The sequence below is a fragment of the Petaurus breviceps genome, unplaced genomic scaffold (genome assembly GCF_028583685.1).
Source record: "Petaurus breviceps papuanus isolate PSGF00001 unplaced genomic scaffold, PetGlider_PUasm1.0 90919, whole genome shotgun sequence".
NCBI lineage: Eukaryota > Metazoa > Chordata > Mammalia > Diprotodontia > Petauridae > Petaurus > Petaurus breviceps.
The window spans coordinates 44,266,385-44,286,036 of record NW_027187378.1 but is presented as its reverse complement, the minus strand read 5'-3'; the positions used below and the strand labels follow the sequence as shown (position 1 = coordinate 44,286,036).

Below are 19,652 nucleotides of genomic sequence, written 5' to 3'. Positions count from 1 at the left end.
ATATATATATATATATATATATATATATATATATATATATATATATAGTTTTCAACTAATAGACTCATAGTCAGAAGGTACCACAACACTAATTAGTGCCTAATTAGCTTAGTACCAAAAGGTGTGAAAACCTTCCTACAAGCAAGCCTCCCCTAAGTAAGCTGGCCCTTAAGGAAGTTCCTCTGCCAATGGACTCTGTGACTGAGGAGGTATCACAGCTGTGATTAAATACCTGTTTACCTTTAGACCTGAGAACACATCTCCTGTTCCAAGGGAAAAGGGGACACTTGTGGTCACATCGTTCTGTTAATGGACAGGGAAGGTCTTTTATTCCATTAACATGACAAGTAGCTAAAAAGAATAACAGGCATGGTAAAACTATCATCATCATTCTTATTCTTAGGAAACTTAGGTCTGTGATTTTCCTGTGTGATAGGACTGTTTTCATATCTGTATTAGTTAGCTATCATGAAAGGGGTATAATTCTCATTTTGGAACCCAGTACCCAGTTCCCACCTGAAGCAGGAGGTTGCTTTCAGGAGAAGCTTTCAGAAGAAGAAGGGTGAAAAGATTATTTATTAAGAAGAAAACAAAACAAAACAGCAAACCAATGTTTACATCTTCAGGTGAAGAGGGGCATCCCTAGCATTCTATCTTCTGATTCAGAATTTTGCTTCCTGAATTCATACATACATCCTGCTTCCATTCCCTCATAGCTATTATATCTGGAAGAAGTTTTCTTGGGATAGGGAATTCTATGAATTTCATTAACAGAATAAGCAGCATTATATCTTGGAGAGAATCCTACTTTGAGGAACAGTGCAGAAAGAAGGCATTGGATTTGAAGTCAGAGGACCCAGTTTAAAATTGTGGCTCAGCTATTTACTACCTTTGTGACTTTGCATAAGTTTACTTCCCTACAATTCGGCTTCAATTTCCTCCATAAAATGTGGTGGGTAGGTTCAATAATCTCGAAGATGCTTTCTAGGTCTAAATCCAATAATCTCTTTGAATCCTAGCCCTACTATTTTTATTACCTATGTGAGGTTGGACAACTCACTTTAACATTTTGAAACTTGGTTTCCTTATCTGTCAAATAAGGGGTTATAGCCAACTACATAATCACAGTCTTGCTTAAGCTCTAAATTTTATGACCATGTGTGATGATTCATTTGTCATTTTAAAAAAATTCTTTACTTTTTACCAATGTAGTTTCCTTTCCCTTGTGTTTTTCACTGTTTCATCATTTTTCTTTTGTTTGTTTGTCCTGAAATTTTTGTTGTTAAGGGAGATGGCATTGGGTTTCTGTTTTTCCAGTGTTAGCAAGCTACAAATAGCTAAGAGCTTCGTGGTGAAATATAGCAGGAGAAGCTACTCAAGCTGTGTATTAATGGGGTCTCATGAATGGTTCTGCTATGCTGAAGGGCAAAAACAACCAATGATGAAAATGTGAATTACACTGATGGAAAAAAAAAGTGGTCAGAAGCAGACCAATGTAAAGATTTCCTTTACTGACTTTGATGTTCAAGACAATTTCTTAATTTTACACTGGAAAAAAAATAACTAGTAATACTAGGACATCCAAAATGACATGGAAATTGCTTATACTTCTTTATTGTTACTTATTAAGTAGAAATTCATTGCACACAACCATAACTGTGCTTATTAATGTATTTGTCATGATTGATGAAAGATTTGTATCAAGTCAATTAGAACATTACAAATATTCTGGGGCAAAAATGTGGACTTGTAGAATGAATCTTAAATAGCATGTCAATTTAAAGTTGAAAGAGTCTATGTGTGTTTGTGTGTGTGTGCACGGGCGTGTGTGCGCGCATGCTTTGTTTTCCTAACAGGAGGTGATGTCAGTGGAGGATGAATCGACTTCCTGTTATTGCCTCTTGGACCCATTTGCTTGTCACGTCCTGCTGGACAGCTTCGGGACATATGCACTGGCTGGAGAACCCATCACTGACTGTGCTGTGAAGCAACTCAAAGTGGCTGTCTTTGGCTGTATGTCATGTAACTCCCTGGATTACAACTTGAGAGTCTATTGTGTGGACAACACCCCTTGTGCATTTCAGGTTAGCCTTTTGTTTTCTTTCCTTCCCATGTTTTCATAAGAGCAAGTGGTTTGGTTACCTGAAATATATGGAAGATTCATTGAACTGACGTTTGTTAACTACCTACTGTATGCAATCTCAGTGCCTAGAAATACAAAGAAATTTATAGTTTTGGGAGGAGATAAGAGAAATAAATATAATAGACAATATCATTTAGTGATATATCAGAGAGATACAAATATAAAATAAAAAAAATAAGGTTACTGGTTTGAGATCAGGGAAAGTTTTACAAATGAAATGGAATATAAAAGATAGGTAAGATTTCAATTTGTGAAGTGGAGGGAGGATAGTATAAGCATAAGGAATAGTGTATATTGACCACTATTTATTGAGTATATGTATACGTGTATGTGTGTCTATATATATGTGTGTGTATACACACATATGCCTATCTATCCCTACAAAAGATATGTGCATATATCAGTATGTAGGCATATATACATATAAGTATACACATATATTCACAGACACCCAAATATATATACATATTTATATAGTATGTATATATAAGCATATATACACGTATGTATTTGTCCATATACACATGCAGGCACCCAAATATATGTGTATGTGTCTACATATATGTGTATACACATATACACACACACACTTAGAGCTTTGTCCCGGGGTGCTAAATTTAGAGAGCACTGAACACATTCCTGCTGCAGCATAAAAGCTACAATTACCAAGAATAAACTAAGACTAATTGATTAAAACACATGTAGAGGGTTAGACTAAGTGCCTTCCTTAACTCCACCACCCTCACCCCCTTAAACTATAGATTCTCCAGCAGTGATCGCCAAATCATCATCATCCATGTCTATCTGTCTGTCTCTCCCTCTCTCTGTCTCTATCTCTCTCTCTGTCCCTCTTTCTTCCTCCCTCCCTCCATCTTAATACCAAGTGTACCTCTCTTTTGTCCCACTTGAAAGTTTGTTTCTTCCCCTTTACCTCACGACCAAGTATAGTATTTCCATAGAATGGTAGTTATCTAATGGAAAAAACTCAGACACAAATGAACATGGCAAGAGAGGGTTGGGTACAGGGACGATGTGTGTGTGTGCCCATGTGTGCATATGTATAAATATATGTTTTTCTAATTCAGAGCCTGTGTGTGGAATAGAGCAGAGTGGAGGTAATTAAGCCTACAGGTTCTATATTAAATATCACAAATTGTGCCTATAGCTATATAGTCATTTTATGTACTGAACTGAGCAATGGGCACTAGTTTGTTTTCATCTATATTGTTTTTAATCATATAAAATTCATCTTAAATGAACTAGTCGTAGAAATCAAATGCCTATTAATAGCTCCAAGGATAACATGAAAACATTTGTGTGTGTTTAGTGTTTCCATAAAAGTCATATCTCTTCTGTCATACCTTATTCTTCATTCCTACTATTTTAGGCCTGGATCATTAAGTTTATCTTGAAGAATATTTATTCAGTCTGTGACTTTTAAGACAGCAAGCTAGAAAACACATGTTTACCAGTAGAAATGAGACAGTGCCTGAGCACTGAGCAGGAATAAATGAAGGTGATATGTTATTGTTTTGTGTTCTCCAAAGCTGTGTTTTATTTATTTCCTAGCTTCCAGGTTTGTATGAGAAAGGTGTATTAATTACTCTTTTCACAGTCTTCAGCGTGTATATTTCTAGCAAAGGCACCATTTGGTAACTTAGAAAAACTCAAAATAAGATGATAGATTTTCATGTACATTTATTGCCTTGGAACTGCCACCCTCCATATCATTCTTCAAAACTTAGAATCCAAGGATAATTGGGGGTGGGGGTGGGGAATGAGGAAGGCACACCTTTTACAAACAGTAAGGACAGAGTATTTGGTACTTAGGAGGTACTCAGTGAGTACTTGCTGGAAAAAGAAAACAGAAGGGTCCACAAATCACCAATAATGTTAATTAATGTTTACTTATTAATTAATCATTAACCATTGAACACTAAAGGATTATCTTTTCTGGCTCATTGATAACTTATTACATCACACAATCTAAGAATCTCAGAGCTGGAAAGAACCTCAGAGACAGTCTAGTACAACCTGCACCTTAAACTAGTATTCTCTCTACAATATCCTCAGTATGTGATCATACAAATTGAAGCCCTCTAGTAAAGGAAATTTACTCTCTTCCTAGGCCAACTACTTTTGGAAAGTTAATTAGTGAAGTTCTGCCTCTTCCTCCTTAGTATCTAACTGAAATCTCCCTCTACAACTCCTACCCATCTGCTCCTGGATGTACAGTATCTGATTCAATGAATCATCCAGGCCCTGATATTTCAGATAAACATTTTTCTAAACATAGGTACAAATGAATATATTTTTACTCCATCTTCTATGACAACAAATTCAGTAAAACCAACAGCTAAAAGTAGCCCATGAGGACATTCCCTAGGGTCTTGGAAGCCTTCTACATAATACATTGAGTGGTCTTTATCTAAACTACCTGGGTTTGTTTCACAACATAAAAGCCTTGGAAAGGGAATTGGGGAGAAGGAAGGGGATATGAAGAGTTAATTCAGAATGTTCTGGGCATAGTCAAGTAGCTCTGAGATCTTAATTTAGAAAGGCTAAGGTCACCCACTTCATCCGGGGCCATTACCAGTCATCTTGGCTTTTGTCTTGCTACCGGACTCTCATGATTCTGGAGGTGAAAGTGAGGCTCATGACCTTGTGCAGCTCTGCCTCAGTTAAATCCAATTCAAACTCAAGACATGCTGGTGTCATTGGTCCTCTTCTAGCACAAAGGATAAACAACAAAATGTTCCAAGTCTGTGCTATAGTATCCTGGACTACAACACCATTGTTCTTAGTCATCATAACCAATCCCATTTTCATATAACAGCCCTTCACATACTGAAAGATAGTTATCATTGTCTTCTACCACCCTAGTCTTCTTTTCTCCAGGCAACATATCCCTTGTTATTTCTATGGAATTTAGAGTAGGTATGAGCTCAAAATTAACTGACCCCAAGTCTAAGTGAATTTTTCTTTCCTTTATTCTTGGTTCTGCCCATGATTAGGCTTTCTGGATTTCTTTCTCTTCTCCTTGATCTTCTCTTACTTTTCCTCCCTCTTTGTCCTCCTCCTTTCTCCTCCCTCTCTCCCTCATACCCTCCTTTCTTTTTCTTTTTTTCCCTATCCAAATCTGTGGTTTCTGTGATCTGTATAGAACTGCATCCCTGATATAGAAACTCCAATACACATCTGTGACTTGTCTGCAGCTTAGTCTTAGAGAGCACCTTGGAGGTATGAGAGATAAAGTGACTTGCCATGGTCATGGAACAAGTGTTTGTCAGAAGCAGGATATGGACACACAATTTCCTGAATCTAAGACCTGGCTCTAAGTTTCTATTTTTCAGAAAATTGAGGAGCTATCAATCTTGTTCTAGGACTACAGCTACACATACTGTGTTTGTAGCAATTTAATATGATTTTGTAAGTTTTCAAAAAATACCTTCTTGAAAAGGAGCATGGGCCATTGTTAATTGATCTATTAAAACTGTTGTACTATGTACAAATCTGGGAAACATATCTCATTTTAGAATATACAAAAGCCCTGGCAGATTGGCATGAGTTTCTCTCTCTCTCTCTCTCTCTCTCTCTCTCTCTCTCTCTCTCTCTCTTTCTTTTTCCCCCCCTTCCTTCCTATCTCTCTCTGTCTCTCCCTCCCCCCTCCCTCTCCTTTTTTTCTGTGGGAGAGAGCTGATGATTGTGTATACAGTACTAACTCATTTTCTACAATCCAATGGAGCCCTTGGGTATTTAATTAAAATTAGTATGTATTTTTCATGGGACATTTCTGCAGAAATTGTCTGCGTTAAAGTTTGCCACAACTCTAGCTGTAATGCAATACTTGTCATCCTTTGGGAATAGAGGCAAGGCTGGTTGTGACAGCTGATTTTCTATAGCTTGGAATATTTTACACCCTAAAGAAATAGGCACCTGAACTAAAAATATGCCCAGCCAGAATTGTGTTTTCCTCAAATAAGAAAATTTCCCTTGGACAGAATGGTTCATACCAGTCATTAGAACCTTGATCTTTTCAGAAGAGCTGAGTTTGAGTCCTGACTCTGATATTTCCTGGCTCCTCCTAGCCAAGTGAGCATTGGAATGTCATTTAAACTCTTTGCACCTCAGGTTCCCCATTTACAGAACAGGAATAATAATACTTTCATTATCTCCCTCTGAAGGTTGATGGGCATAACACACTTTGGAACTCTTAGGAATATGTAAGAATGTGAACAGTTATCTTCATAGGATCCTTATACAGCATAAAATTGAGACCCATCACATCCTAGGAACACTCTGCTACATATACTCCAATTTATCCATAATATCCTTACTAAATGTGATGCAATGTGATAATTGCTTGCTTTGAATGGTTAATATACTATATGTGTAAGGGTAGAGGTCAACCCCTATTAATCCTAGAAGACCCAAGCGTCTTGATTAAATCAGTCATTCAGCAAAATGGATAATGCATTGGTCAGTTTAAAGGTATCATAAGGGCTTGGGGTCATTATATAAAGATATGTGACATCACCTAGGAAATGCCTTATGATTGGCAAATGAAGACCAAGTAACATTTCTTGGGCTACATCTAAAAATAGCAAGTTTGTGTGGAGGCAGTTAAGTGGAAGAATACTCCAAATTAGAAACTGAAGGTTCTAGGTCCTTGGATGAGAATCACTTTTTAAGGGAAGAGAATATGCTTCCTTCTCTTTCCTTCACTCTCTCCATTAACTATGTTACTGAAGAGATTGAACTAATAGGAAACAATGCATCTAGCTGGAAGTAGAGAGAGACATAATGGAGATAAAGAATAAGTCTACCTAAAAAAAGTCAATTAAGTATAAAGAGACACTAGATTATGACCTTGTAAACCTTAAAAAGTCAGAAGACCCAGAGATGTAGTTGGATGAGCAGTGACATCCCTGGAGAAGCAGTGACTGAAATATAATCTGCACCAGGGACTGAGAGACACTCTGAGGCCAAACTGGACACTCTAAGGAAAGGCAGCTTCAGGATACTAAAAGGGCACTGACCCTCAGAGCCTAGAAGCAAGTTCCACCAAAGAAGAATTTAATGAGGAATCCCCAAAGGGATAAAAAAGACTTCCAGTAACTAGGAACTGTGAGCTATACCTTTGGCAAATGGGTTCCTTCCATAAGCCCCTCACTAATATTTTACTGTAAGTTTGATCACACTCTCTTTCTGGGACCTTGTGTATGTAAGAAGAGAGTACACCACTAGTTTGAGAAGGATTATTTTTGTAATTACTTTCCTTGCTGTATTCACTTAATATATACTCTTCCTAAAAGGGTATAATGAGGTTTGACTGATAAAAACACACTGATGGGGGCTTATGAGCAATAGTACTTGAAACCCTAGCAATTCCCAGGGTTACTTCTAGAACTCTGAGTGAGTACTAGTCAGCTGCCCTCTGAGGACCTGGCCTGTGAGTTAGAATTGGGATACAGCCCCAGAGGTGAGTCAGTCAGTCAATAGCATTTGCTAAGTGCCCACTATGTGCCAATCATTGCACTAAGTTCTAGGGATACAAAGAATGGCATATAGATATATAGATATAGACACATATACATGCCTATTTACACACACATATATTTTCATATGTTTATATATATATATATATATATGTATATAATACATTTTGAGTAGTTTCAGAAGGAGCATACCAATACTAAGTGGGATGAGGGAAAGCTTCTTGAAGATGGTTTAATTTTAGCTGAGACGTGACAGGAAGTCAGGGAAACCAGAAGAGGGAAATGAGGAGGGAGAAAAATCCAGGTACAGGGAATAGCCAGTAAAAATGCTCCGAGTTAAGAAATCTCATGTCTTGTACACGAAACAGCAAGGACGCTCTTGTCACTGGATCATAGAGTAATGGAGGAGATTAAGGTGAATGAAGAATGAAAGGAAGGTCCCGAGTTATGAAAGACTTTGAAAGCCAAAGAGAGGGTCTTATTTTTGATCCTAGAGGTAACAGGGAGTCATTGGAGTTTATTGAATGGGAATGAGTGGAGAAATTCAAATCTGCCATTGGGGAAGATCAGTTTCATACAAGAAATGCTACCTATTCATATAATTTGTTTGCGGGAATCATTTATAGTTTGTACAATGATTGTCAATTTATTTCATGGGATAATTATAAAGTTTTTCCTGTTTATGGAAGTAGTGCCATTTTTTTTCCTACTGCTTGGAATAGGTTGTATGATTATTCCTGAAGGTGAGTAGGGGTGAGAGGAAGAGTTCTAAATGACCTCTCTTCCTTTCTGGCTCTGGGTTTCTATGAATAATTAGAGCTGCCATTTTCTGTTTGATATCCCTTCCCTTTCTTTTGATAAATTCAGCCCAGAAGTTGAGGAATAGTAGTATATCCTTACATTTGCAAATTCTATTGGGGGGTTTTTCCTCCTTTCAAACCTAAACAAATCCTGACTTAGTAATGTCAAAGAATTAAGCACTCACCCCCATCTTATAAGAGAACAACTCGATTCTGTCATCCCTCTCTTCTACTCCTAGCCATGCCTCTTGATATTCATTACTTACTTGGAATTAATGTGGAATTAGAATCTAATTTCAAAGGATTTCTTAGAGATACACTTCTTGTATTTATCAATAATGCAACCTAGGGAAATATTGTTCAGGTAACTCATTTAAAGAAAAAAAACACCACAGCAATATAATATTTTGTTGTATTTTCTTTTAGAGTTCAAACAGTTTTGTCTCATAAATATGTAAATTTACCTTGGATGTTTCAACATCCCCAAAGCATGTTCTAATATCCATGTCCATCTCTCATTCAATCAGTGTGAAGAGCTTGGTGAGGGTAACCAAGGATAAGATTCTGCTGGCCAGGTTTCTTGAAAGTATATAACCAGGTTCTTCTTAGAAAAGAAAACTTCTATGTTTGTTACTGTTCACTCTGCCAATCAGGAGGCATCTAATCTCAATAAGTCGGATGTCCATATTTGAACAAAAGACTGAATTTGCAAACAGAATGTAGGCATGGGATCTCAAAATAGTGTCACATCTTTTAAGACAGGAGAGCTGAGACACCCTTCTTCCCTGTAACAATCCCAATGACTTGAAAATGGGACACTAAAAGTCTGAAAATTTGAATTTAAAATTCCAACTCTTACACTCAGTAGCCATATTACCTTGCAAGCAATCATCTTCCTTCTATTTTTTCTCACCTATAACTCTCCTCCAACTTCCTCAGGAGGGAAAATGATACAGACAGCACCCTTTCCTATCCTATCTCTCCTCCGTTTTAATCCTTTCTGGGCAACGCCAGAGATCTGACCTACTCTTAACAATAGACCTGATTCCATTAGAGTATGATTTTCTCTGTGCTGGTGAGATCAAGAGATTCTTCAGAGCCAAGAAGGACTTGGAATTCTCTAATCCTTAAGACACTTACAATCTGATTCATAATCATATTCATTTCAGCCCTACATGCTAGAGCTGGGGTGAATGTAAAATGGAGCCCTGACAGTTATCTAGACCAGTCTCTAAAATATGTAGCTATGGCTTAGCTCCGAAAGATACATGATTCTCCAACATGAAGTGGGGGCAGAGTGGGAGTTGTCTAATCCTAACTCTCCCCACAATAACCATCATATGACTTTTTTTTTTTGCTTTTTGGAGGGCAGTTGGGGGTAAGTGACTTGCCCAGAATCACATGGCTAGTAAGTGTCAAGCATCTGAGACCAGATTTGAACTCAGGTCCTACTGACTCCAGGGCCAGTGCTCTATTCACTGTGCCACCTAGCCACCCTCATAGGACATTTCTAACACAACCATGCCTTCCCACATTTGCTAACACTCTTCTACAGCTTCCTTCCTCCGCTCTCTAAACTCCCATTATCTCACTTATGAGCCTAAAATTTAACCCTAGAATCACTTATAAGCTAACCAAGTTCCCATAGCAGGAACAGTCTAAGTGTCATTGGTAAAATTCATCCTTTAAAAAAAATTCATCCTTTTCTCCAGAAACCAGCCCCCATCACCTCTGACTGTGAAAGGCATCTGTTAGAAGATGAGTTAAGACTCCATTATGGCTTGTCCTTTTGGGTAGGACAGAGGGAGGTGCACAGGATGGTCAGGCATGGATGCTTTGATATTGGTGTCACAGATTGGCCTCACATAGTTACATTATCTTTCCCCTCCTCCCTGCCCAAACCTACCCCCTCTTCTAAATTTCCCTATGATTGTCTAGGATGCTACCATCTTTGCAGACCTAACCTCCACAATCTGGAAAATCCACATAAATTTTTTTGGCCTTTCCTTTGCACCAGAGGAAGCTGAAATTTTTTCCTTTTTATTTTATGGAGTCTTTAGATTACCTCATTGTAAATTTTAGGTTAAGTCATAAGTTGGTCATAGGTTCTATGTCGTCTTCTGGCTTTGGTTTTCGTATGTCATCTGCAGCTTCTGCAAAACTTCTCCAAAATTCCTATTTAATTTCTTATTCTGACCTGTGATATATAGAAATTGTGATAGGGAAAATCATCATGTGGAAGGGATAACTATATATATGTTCAGGAAGGTGCTAAAGCCAGCCCATATCTGCTCAAGAGCCATTTGTTAAATTTTTGCTGTGAGCATATACACCTGAAAAATGGGCAAATACCACAAATTGGAACCTGATTTATTGTTTTCTTAATTGTCTAGATAATGAAATGATGAAGAAAATGTTGATGAAAATTAAGATTAAAATACTTTGTAGTATCCCCTTCTACTCCCCCCAAGACCCTGTTGTTAAACATTCATCATCGTAGTTCTATCTTATGACTGTTTTTTTTTTTCACATTTGTCTTTGCATCTCCAGTATTTAAAATGGTGCCTGACACATGGTAGGAATAGGAATGGGCCCAGGACCCTTGATTTCATTGCTGTAGGGAAATCCCAGGTGAGGAATGGGATTGACATTTAATAAATGTTGGTTAATTGGTTAATCAATTGATTGATCCTTTCTAACATTTTACAAATGAGTTTGTGTTCTGAGCCACTGTTGCCCTTGGCTACAATTTCTCTCTGCTTGGCAAGAAGATTAAATGCTTGCTTGCCAAAGAGGTTTCTAGGCTCTTATGTCCTCTTCTGTGTGATGACCTTTATATCTATTAAAATTTTATAGGAAATGATGACAACGAAGGTCATTATCTTTGCCATTTATTCATTTTCACTTTTGTTATGAATAAAGTGCTTTTTAAAAAACTTAAGCCACTATATAAAATATATCATTTTAACCCAGAGTCCAGATTCCCTTCTCCTCCCCTCACATCTAAAACTTTGGGCCCACATGAATCCATTTCTAATCCTAGGAACAGACTTTAAGAGAAGAATTTACTATTTCTGTCTTATTTCCACCAGCTTGGAATTGCTCTGGAATTTTCTTAATATATTCAAACAATTCTATGCCTGTTTTCCCAAAATTGATAAATGAAGTTCCTAGCTACCCCATAAGCATTTAGGATACTAAACACACACCAAGTACAATGCAGCTTTTATTTAACGCCATACAAATACAGAAGACACAAGGATTCCATAATAGTCCAAATAACAGGGGCAGAAAATACATTTGCTGCTGTTCAGTTGTTTCAGTCATATCTGACTCTATGTGACCCCATTTGGGGTTTTCTTGGTGGAGATACTGGAGTGGTTTGCCATTTTCTTCTCCAGCTCATTTTATAGATGAAGAACTGAGGCAAACAGAGTTAAGTGACCTGGCCAGAGTCACACTATTAGTAAGGGTCTAAGGATGGATTTGAACTCAGGTCTTTTGACTTCAGTTCTGGCACTCTATTCACTGTACCACTTAGCTTCCCCATTAAACTATATAAGGCACTCAAATAGCCAATCACTTTCCATGATGATAACCCTTTAACATTCTAGGGAAATCCTTTTTTTTACCCTAATCCTATATAGCCTTCCTAAGACTCACAGTACTACCCTATGGTTCACACTCTCCCACACTATCCAAGTAACTCATCATTTTTCCCCCACTGTTCTTAGCTGGAATTATGCAAATGATCCTTCATGTTCTCCAAGGAGTATTCTACATCAGGAAATGTCCTTCCTTCTTTAGCAGATCCAATTTCAGAAGTCTCCAATTTAGGAAGTCTCAAACTTGAGAGTTCTCCAGTCAACTACTACTCTTACCTCTCTCTTCTCCCTTCTAATGCTGCTGCATCCTTTTCACAGCACTTTGCAATACATATTCAATAAATGCTTGTTGAATAGAATTGAACCTCTGGTATATCCCATTCCTTCCATAAAAGTGCTCTAGAAGGTTTTCAAGGGTCCCTGCAACTAAATATATTGATATCAATATTGATATCTATATCTGAATCTGTATATGTTTTGTGTATATTATGGATCTAATGAAAAATTTCTCTTCCTATTATTTGGTAGTACTAATCAAAAGGACAGTTCTACCATCTTCTAGCTTGGAAGGCTATGGATTTTTATGGGATTAAAAGGAGTAGCAAAAACATTAATTTAATATACATATTTAATAGGAAAGTTAAGCTCTGGAAAATTGAACTATATTAGCATATGCCTATACCTATATATTATATGTGTATGTAAACATCTAAAGAGCATATATTTTCATTATTTTGTTCATTTTAAATATGACTGTATAATCTTTGAAATCACACCTGACTAATATTCTAGTATTTTTTTATTTTTCTAATTTTATAAAAATGAATTGTTCAGGATGTTTCTGATAATAGGAAATGAACGGGTGAGATGACAAAATCATAGAATCTAGAATTTGAGAGTATGAATGAACCTCAGAGGCAATCTAGTCTAACCCCTACATGAATGAATTCCCCAATATGACCATTGAAGGTAACCATACCTGTAATCTGAGTTATCTGGAACTACAGAATTTCTGTATTTAAAAAAAGTTTCCATTTTTTAAAACATCCTATATATTGTATAAAGGTATCAAAATGCATTTTTAAATCATTACCTTAAAAAAAATAGCCAGTATTTGCATGGCATTTTGAGGTTTGTTAAATACTTGACAAATATTATCTCATTTGATCCTTGCAAGAATCCTAGGAGGCAGATGCTATTATTATCTTCATTTTAAAGATAAGGAAAATGAGGCAGATAGGGGTTAAGTGACTTGCCCAGGATCATATAGCAGTATGTGTTTAAGGTATTTAGCCACTGAGACTCCTAACTACAAAAAATGATTAGATTTTTTCAAGTTATATTGCTAAAGAGGTTCCTCTTACAGTACAGGTCAGGCTTTAAACACTCTGGTACCCTATAGATTATATTATCTGTAATATTTAGGATTTATCTATTATCTATATTATCTATAATAAATTGAGGATTTATTACTCTTTGACTTGAGTTTTTCTGATTCAGCTCACATCTGTTAGCCAAACATGGGATATAAATTAAGGTAGTCCTAAAACACTGATTTAAAAAGATCCCTTATTTACTAAGGTGCTTTTAGTCAGAATCACACAATTTGAGGCACTCAGTGGTACAGGAAACATCTCATACCTCTTCAGCATCCCCTGATAGGTCTTAGCTCTAGAGACCACAGCTCTAGAGATGTTGGCAAAAAGTAGTTTGTTGATTGCCTGTGCTATGTCAGAATGCATGTGAATATGCCATAGATGTAAAATAATGTTCTCCTTGCCCCCTACCCTAAGTGAAAAAGAACCTAGTAAATGAGATGACTATATTTATATTTTACTTTACCTTTTTAGGAAAAATTTCTTTTCTGCTTCTACCTAGGTTAAAACTGGCTAAATAAATGCTTATTTTCTGTTTTTATTATCTACTGCTCTTTGTACACATATGCAAATATGTGAAGATCTGTGAATATTGTAACTTTTCTTCCGAAATATGAACATTAGTCACTACTCAATCTATATGGTCCTAAAAAATTACAACTTATTAGCACAATATATGCATGTATATGCATATAAATATATGTATGCATATAAATAAACATTAATAGGAATAGGGAGTAGACATGATTTCATTGATATGGGGGAATTGTAAATGAGGAGATTCTCTCTACCAATACAGATCAGTTAAAGGTCCATCTCAATATGAAAGTGTTGGCTAGACCTAACTCCCTGCTGTTAAGTGAAATTCAATTATACTTGCAGAAATATATCTACATTATTGGGAATTCTTGAGTGCTAATAGCTTTAATAATGGCAGAGTGATTTTCTTACAAGAAAAAAAAAGAATCATCCTCAACAGTGGAAGTTATTATTGTGAAAAGGACAAACAAGACCCTAATTAACTATCGTCATTATTATTATTGCTTTCTTCTGTTAGGGACAGTCATTGCCAGTGCTCTGAATTTCGACAGCCTTTAGTATAGGTACAGATGTATAAGGAGCATATGCCTATTCTTTCTCTGTTCATCATCATAGTTGGTATATATATTTGTCAAATAAAAATGTTTATGAAACTGCATTTTTCATTTTCTCTTTCTCTCTCTCTCCTTTTCTCCCTTCACCTTCTTCTTCCTCTTTTGTAGGAAGTGGTTTCAGATGAAAGGCATCAAGGGGGCCAGCTACTGGAAGAACCAAAGTTGCTGCATTTCAAAGGGAATACCTTCAGTCTTCAGATCTCTGTCCTCGATATCCCCCCTTTCCTTTGGAGAATTAAACCATTTACTGCATGCCAGGTATTTACCCATCAGTTGTTTTGTTTAACAGAAGCTGTTCCAGACATTGACCAACAAAAACGTTAGCAAAACTTCAACCAAGTTCCCCTTGATCCACCCTGTCCTTGTTCTGCTACATTATAAAAAGCATGGGTTTAGTCTCAACACTGTCATGGAAATGTATCAATTTTAAAGACACAACAGGAACAAAACATGTTGTTATAAATTCAGAGGCAGTAGATGCATTTAAAAAGTGCTTGTCAGATAAAACATTTTGCTCCTTTCCTCCTGTTGAAGTTGCTACTCGATTCCGACTCACATGCCAACCTAGCTACTAATAGTGAAATGTTTTGTAATCCATCCATCCATCTGTCCATCCATCCATTTCTTTTTCTTTGAAGAGTTGAAGAACAATACTGATGTAGTCATGAGTCCAAGACATGACTGTACTGCTTGTTTTGGGTGGAAAACAATAGATATCATGTCAAGCCTTTGAAGGATTTGCTATCATGTGAAACAAGCAAGAGAGAAAGGAATAAATCAGAAGTAAAATAAGAGAGAGAAGGCCATTTTCTAGTCGTGTACTCCCCAATGAAAGCACTAGAGATGTAAATATGTTATTGTTCACTGAGACATCCTATAGCAGACTCTGGGGAGAGTTTAAACTACTCAGGATGTATATGAGTTGACTTGATACCATGTTGAAAAGCCGTTACTTAGTATGAAAGAGTTGCTTAGCATGAAACTCCCCTCATCACCTGGTGAACATGCTAGTAAATATTAAGAAACCTAAAAACGATCATTAAGATTCAGTATCAGGGACCTGACAGTTACAGATCCTCAAAACAAAGGCAAATCTAACTCAGATATGTATGATGTCGCTAGCTGATTTATTTGTGTACTTCTAAACCAGCATCACATAAGGACCTCTGATCTCTTGACTGAGCCTGTCACCATTACCTGCATGGCACAGTGGTTTGGCTATGTTTTCACTTTTCACATCATTCCTATTCCTAAACCATGTACAAGCTAGGCCAGCCTGTCAGAATAAAAATGGATTGAAGCATGAAGAGAAAACTCTGCCTGGGTTGTGAGATTGAGGAGAAAGGTGAACCCTTCACCCTCTGAACATATCAAATTCAGTACTTCCCTAGTTGACAATTTTCCAAATACAAAGTTTATGTTCTGTTTATTTCTATAGACATCATAAATTACTTTGGGGAATTGTCACCTTATCATGAATTCTTAGTGTATTCAAAGCATTGAGAATAAATTTAGCCTAGAACTTTTTTTTAAATGGATCAGCACATTTTCTTTTGGAAGAAATGGTTTTCTATGAATAAATGTATTATTCGTGGTATATATAAGACCAGGATGTCTCTGTTCTCCAGTAAGCATTATTCAGAGTTTCTTCTCCTAATCGAACTTCAGGGTGTTGTTAAAACAGGTCTTGATAGTCATGCAAATTCTTCTGTATTAATCTTTATGGGTTATAAGGGCCATATGTCACTGGAGCTAATATGAATGAATCAGTCCAAAATAACTATGAAGTTTACTGCTTAGAGATAATTCTTCTGATGAGAGAACCATTGCCTTGTAACAGTATTTAAGCAATAATGGCGAGTAAAGATTTTTTTTTGGTTAGGTTCCTTGTTTAAAAAAGCTAGGAGGATGCAAAAGCTTGCTAATTTTAGAAGAGGCATTGCAGATGCTCAAAATCAAAAAGTCAGACCCTTGCAAAACTGCTTCACATATGTTTACAACCAGAAAGGAGAAATTTGGAGGCTGATAGTGAATAAGTATTAATATTTTTATTTAAAATCATAGGTATCTGCTTTGGAGGACTGAGACATAGTTTAAATTTCTAAGCACAAGGAGGCATCTCTTGAGATTTTATTTCCACTAAATTTTCTTTTCTTGGTTTCTGGTGTTCCAACATACTCCTCACTCTCCTTCTCTCACTTCTACCCTAGCCCTATAATCTTCAGTTAGTCCATTTCTGTAGGGTAGCTCATCCCTGGGAAATCTCAGCTTATGTCAGCCTACATAACACTGTGGCCTTCGTGCCCATGCACTATCTACTTTTTTTAAGGCATTTGGGGTTAAGTAACTTGCTCAAGGTTACACGGCCAGGTGTTTCTGGGTGGGTGCTAAGTGTCTGAGCTCAGATTCGATCCCAGGTCATCCCGACTCTGGAGCCAGTGCTCTTACTCACTGTGCTACCTGGCCGCCCCACACTATCTACTTTTTTAACATTAGAGAATCACAGAGAGCATCTCATAGGGAATCTATGTGCTTATCTGGTTTTAACCTAATTTATACACAACTCTCAGTGCCTCCTGAAAACTCTCTGAGACTATTAGTTACAAGAAGATGACCAATCTGCTTCAGTGGAGATTATTTCTATACAAGGAATTCCTCACATTGATGAAATGAGAAGTCTAGGTAAAATATCTCAATAATAATGATAGTAATAGCAACAATAATAATGACAACTTATATCCTCACATTCATAGTTCCTTAAGGTTTACAAAAAGCTTCCTTCAGATCAACCTTGTGAAGAATATAGCATTGCATGTGCACTGACCAAAATCTATGCTGATTTTTTTCTTAAGAGCTTCATTATTAGAAACTAAGTTCACAGAGAAACAGGAAAAAACAACAACAAAAGAACACAAGGATCCTAAAACTCCTATGTGTATTAAATGGACATTCCCTTCCCTTTCAGCTGACTAATTACTGCACTTGTTTATCTATATCTGTCTATATCTATATCATCTCTATCTATATCTATTTTAAGTTCACAGTCATCTTTGCATAGTTCATCTCATCTGACCCTCACAAAAGCATCAATGAAAGTATTATAAATATCATTATGCCCTTTTACAGTTGAGTAAACTGAGTATCAAAGAGAGTAAATAATTTCCCCATGGTTATACTACCTAAATGTCAAATGTTGGAACTAAACTAAGGTCTTTCTTTGGAAAAATAAAGAGTGAAACAGCAAATGAATGGTTAAAAAATATTATTGAACTCTTACTATATTCTAAGCACTAATCTAACTGGGGATGCAAGTAGAAAAGCAAGAAAGCCCCTTCTCTCAAGGAGCACACATTAGAAGAGGGACACAACACAAATACAAGGTTCATCTATGGAGTAGGTGACAAGGCCCAAACCTTATCTGCACAGGAAATGTGGTGGCAAAGACACATGGTTAGGACTGGTGGTTTGAAAGGCATAAATAAGGAGGAACAGAGTAAATACAGTTCCCAGGTAAGACATTCACAATTCACTATGTCACATTGCCTCATACCCACACTCTCCCTTTTTCCCAATCATTATTACTCCATATCTTCCATGAGATGCCAAACCCAAATAGCACCTCTTCCAAAAATAGTCTAGCTTCCCTAAACAGAGTCTGGGATCCTAAGGAAGCCACCAACTAGAAGAATGCTGAGAAAATAAAAAGTTTGCTGTAATTGTCACTACCCAGTAATACCTGGGAATCCAAAGATGTCCCCTAGAAATAAATAGTGCTGCTGTCTACTTGGAAAATCTCCAGGACAAAAAAGCTGATAGGGTTTGAAGAACTGGAAGCCAGGCAGCTTCAGAGATGGTGGAACATTTACATAGTAACTCCTCGGGGCAGAGCACATAGTTACTCAAGTTCTTAGAGAATGAAAATACTGAAGGTTCCTAGGATCATATGATTTGTATCTGGAAGGAACTTTAGAGATCAACTAGCCTCGAACTCACAGAATCATAGAATTTAGAACTAGAAGAAACTTCAGTATAACCCATGTACAAAAATATTCCATTATAACATACCTGTCATGAGATTATCCAGCCTCTCATCAAATGCCTCCAATGAGGGAGAAACCAAATTTTTTCAAGAAGGCCCACTGAATTTTTGGATAGCTCTAATGTTCAGAACATTTTACCTAACGTTAGCCTAAATCTGACTCTTTGCTATTTCTGCCCATTTCTCCTATAGTTTTGCCCTCTGGGACCAAACACAGCAAGTGTAATCCCATCAAGTACTTAATGAAACTTTTTGGTTCTTTTTCACCCCATCTCTAGTGTCCTCTTCTCCAGACTAAACATATTGTCCCCATATGCCATAGATATGAAACCCTGCACCAATTTACTCTCCAAGTAATATATTTGAATGTTATCCAGTTTATCAGTGTCCTTTGCAAAATATGAATAGCTCTGAACAAAATATATAAAATGTGGTCTTATCAGAGTAAAGTAGAATGAGATTATCACTCTCATATGCCTAGAAGCTATACCTCACTTAATGAAGCCCAACTCGATGATTTTTAGCTTCCATGTCACATTATTAAGTCATATTAAACTTTTAGTCTATCGAAAACTCATTATATTTTTGGACAAACTTCAACCCAACTATGCATTCTCCATTATTACCTGTATTTTTTTTAATTCCAAGAGTGAGATTTTATCCCTTCTGTATTTTATCTTATGAGATTCAGTCCAGTGCTCTAGCCTAAGATCTTTTTGGATCCTAGCCTGTTATCCAGTGTGTTAGATATTCCTCCCACCCTTGTGTTATCTACAAAGTTAATGAATATTTATTCTAGTCATTAATAAAAAGGTCAAACAGCATAGGGCCAAGAACAGATCCCATGTCACTCTACTGGAGAGCTCCTGCCAAGTTGACATTGGACCATTAACATCTATTCTTTGAGTCCAAATATTCAACCAGTTTCAAATCCACTGAGTATGAGTCATATCTCTCCACCTTTTCCCCAAGAATAGTGTGAGATATTTTACCAAATGCTTTACTAAAACCTAGATACCCTATATTTTCACCATTTG

The 19,652-nt window shown here is 36.8% G+C and overlaps 1 protein-coding gene across 1 annotated transcript in view; it reads left to right on the top strand.

Moving 5' to 3' along the window:
- Positions 1 to 19,652, top strand: part of UNC5D (unc-5 netrin receptor D) — a 794,598-nt gene that overhangs the window by 730,391 nt on the left and 44,555 nt on the right. Inside the window, exons 13-14 of the mRNA XM_069075933.1 lie at positions 1,857 to 2,084; positions 14,685 to 14,834. Coding sequence (XP_068932034.1) covers positions 1,857 to 2,084; positions 14,685 to 14,834 — 378 coding nt within the window. The remainder of the gene's footprint in view (positions 1 to 1,856; positions 2,085 to 14,684; positions 14,835 to 19,652) is intronic.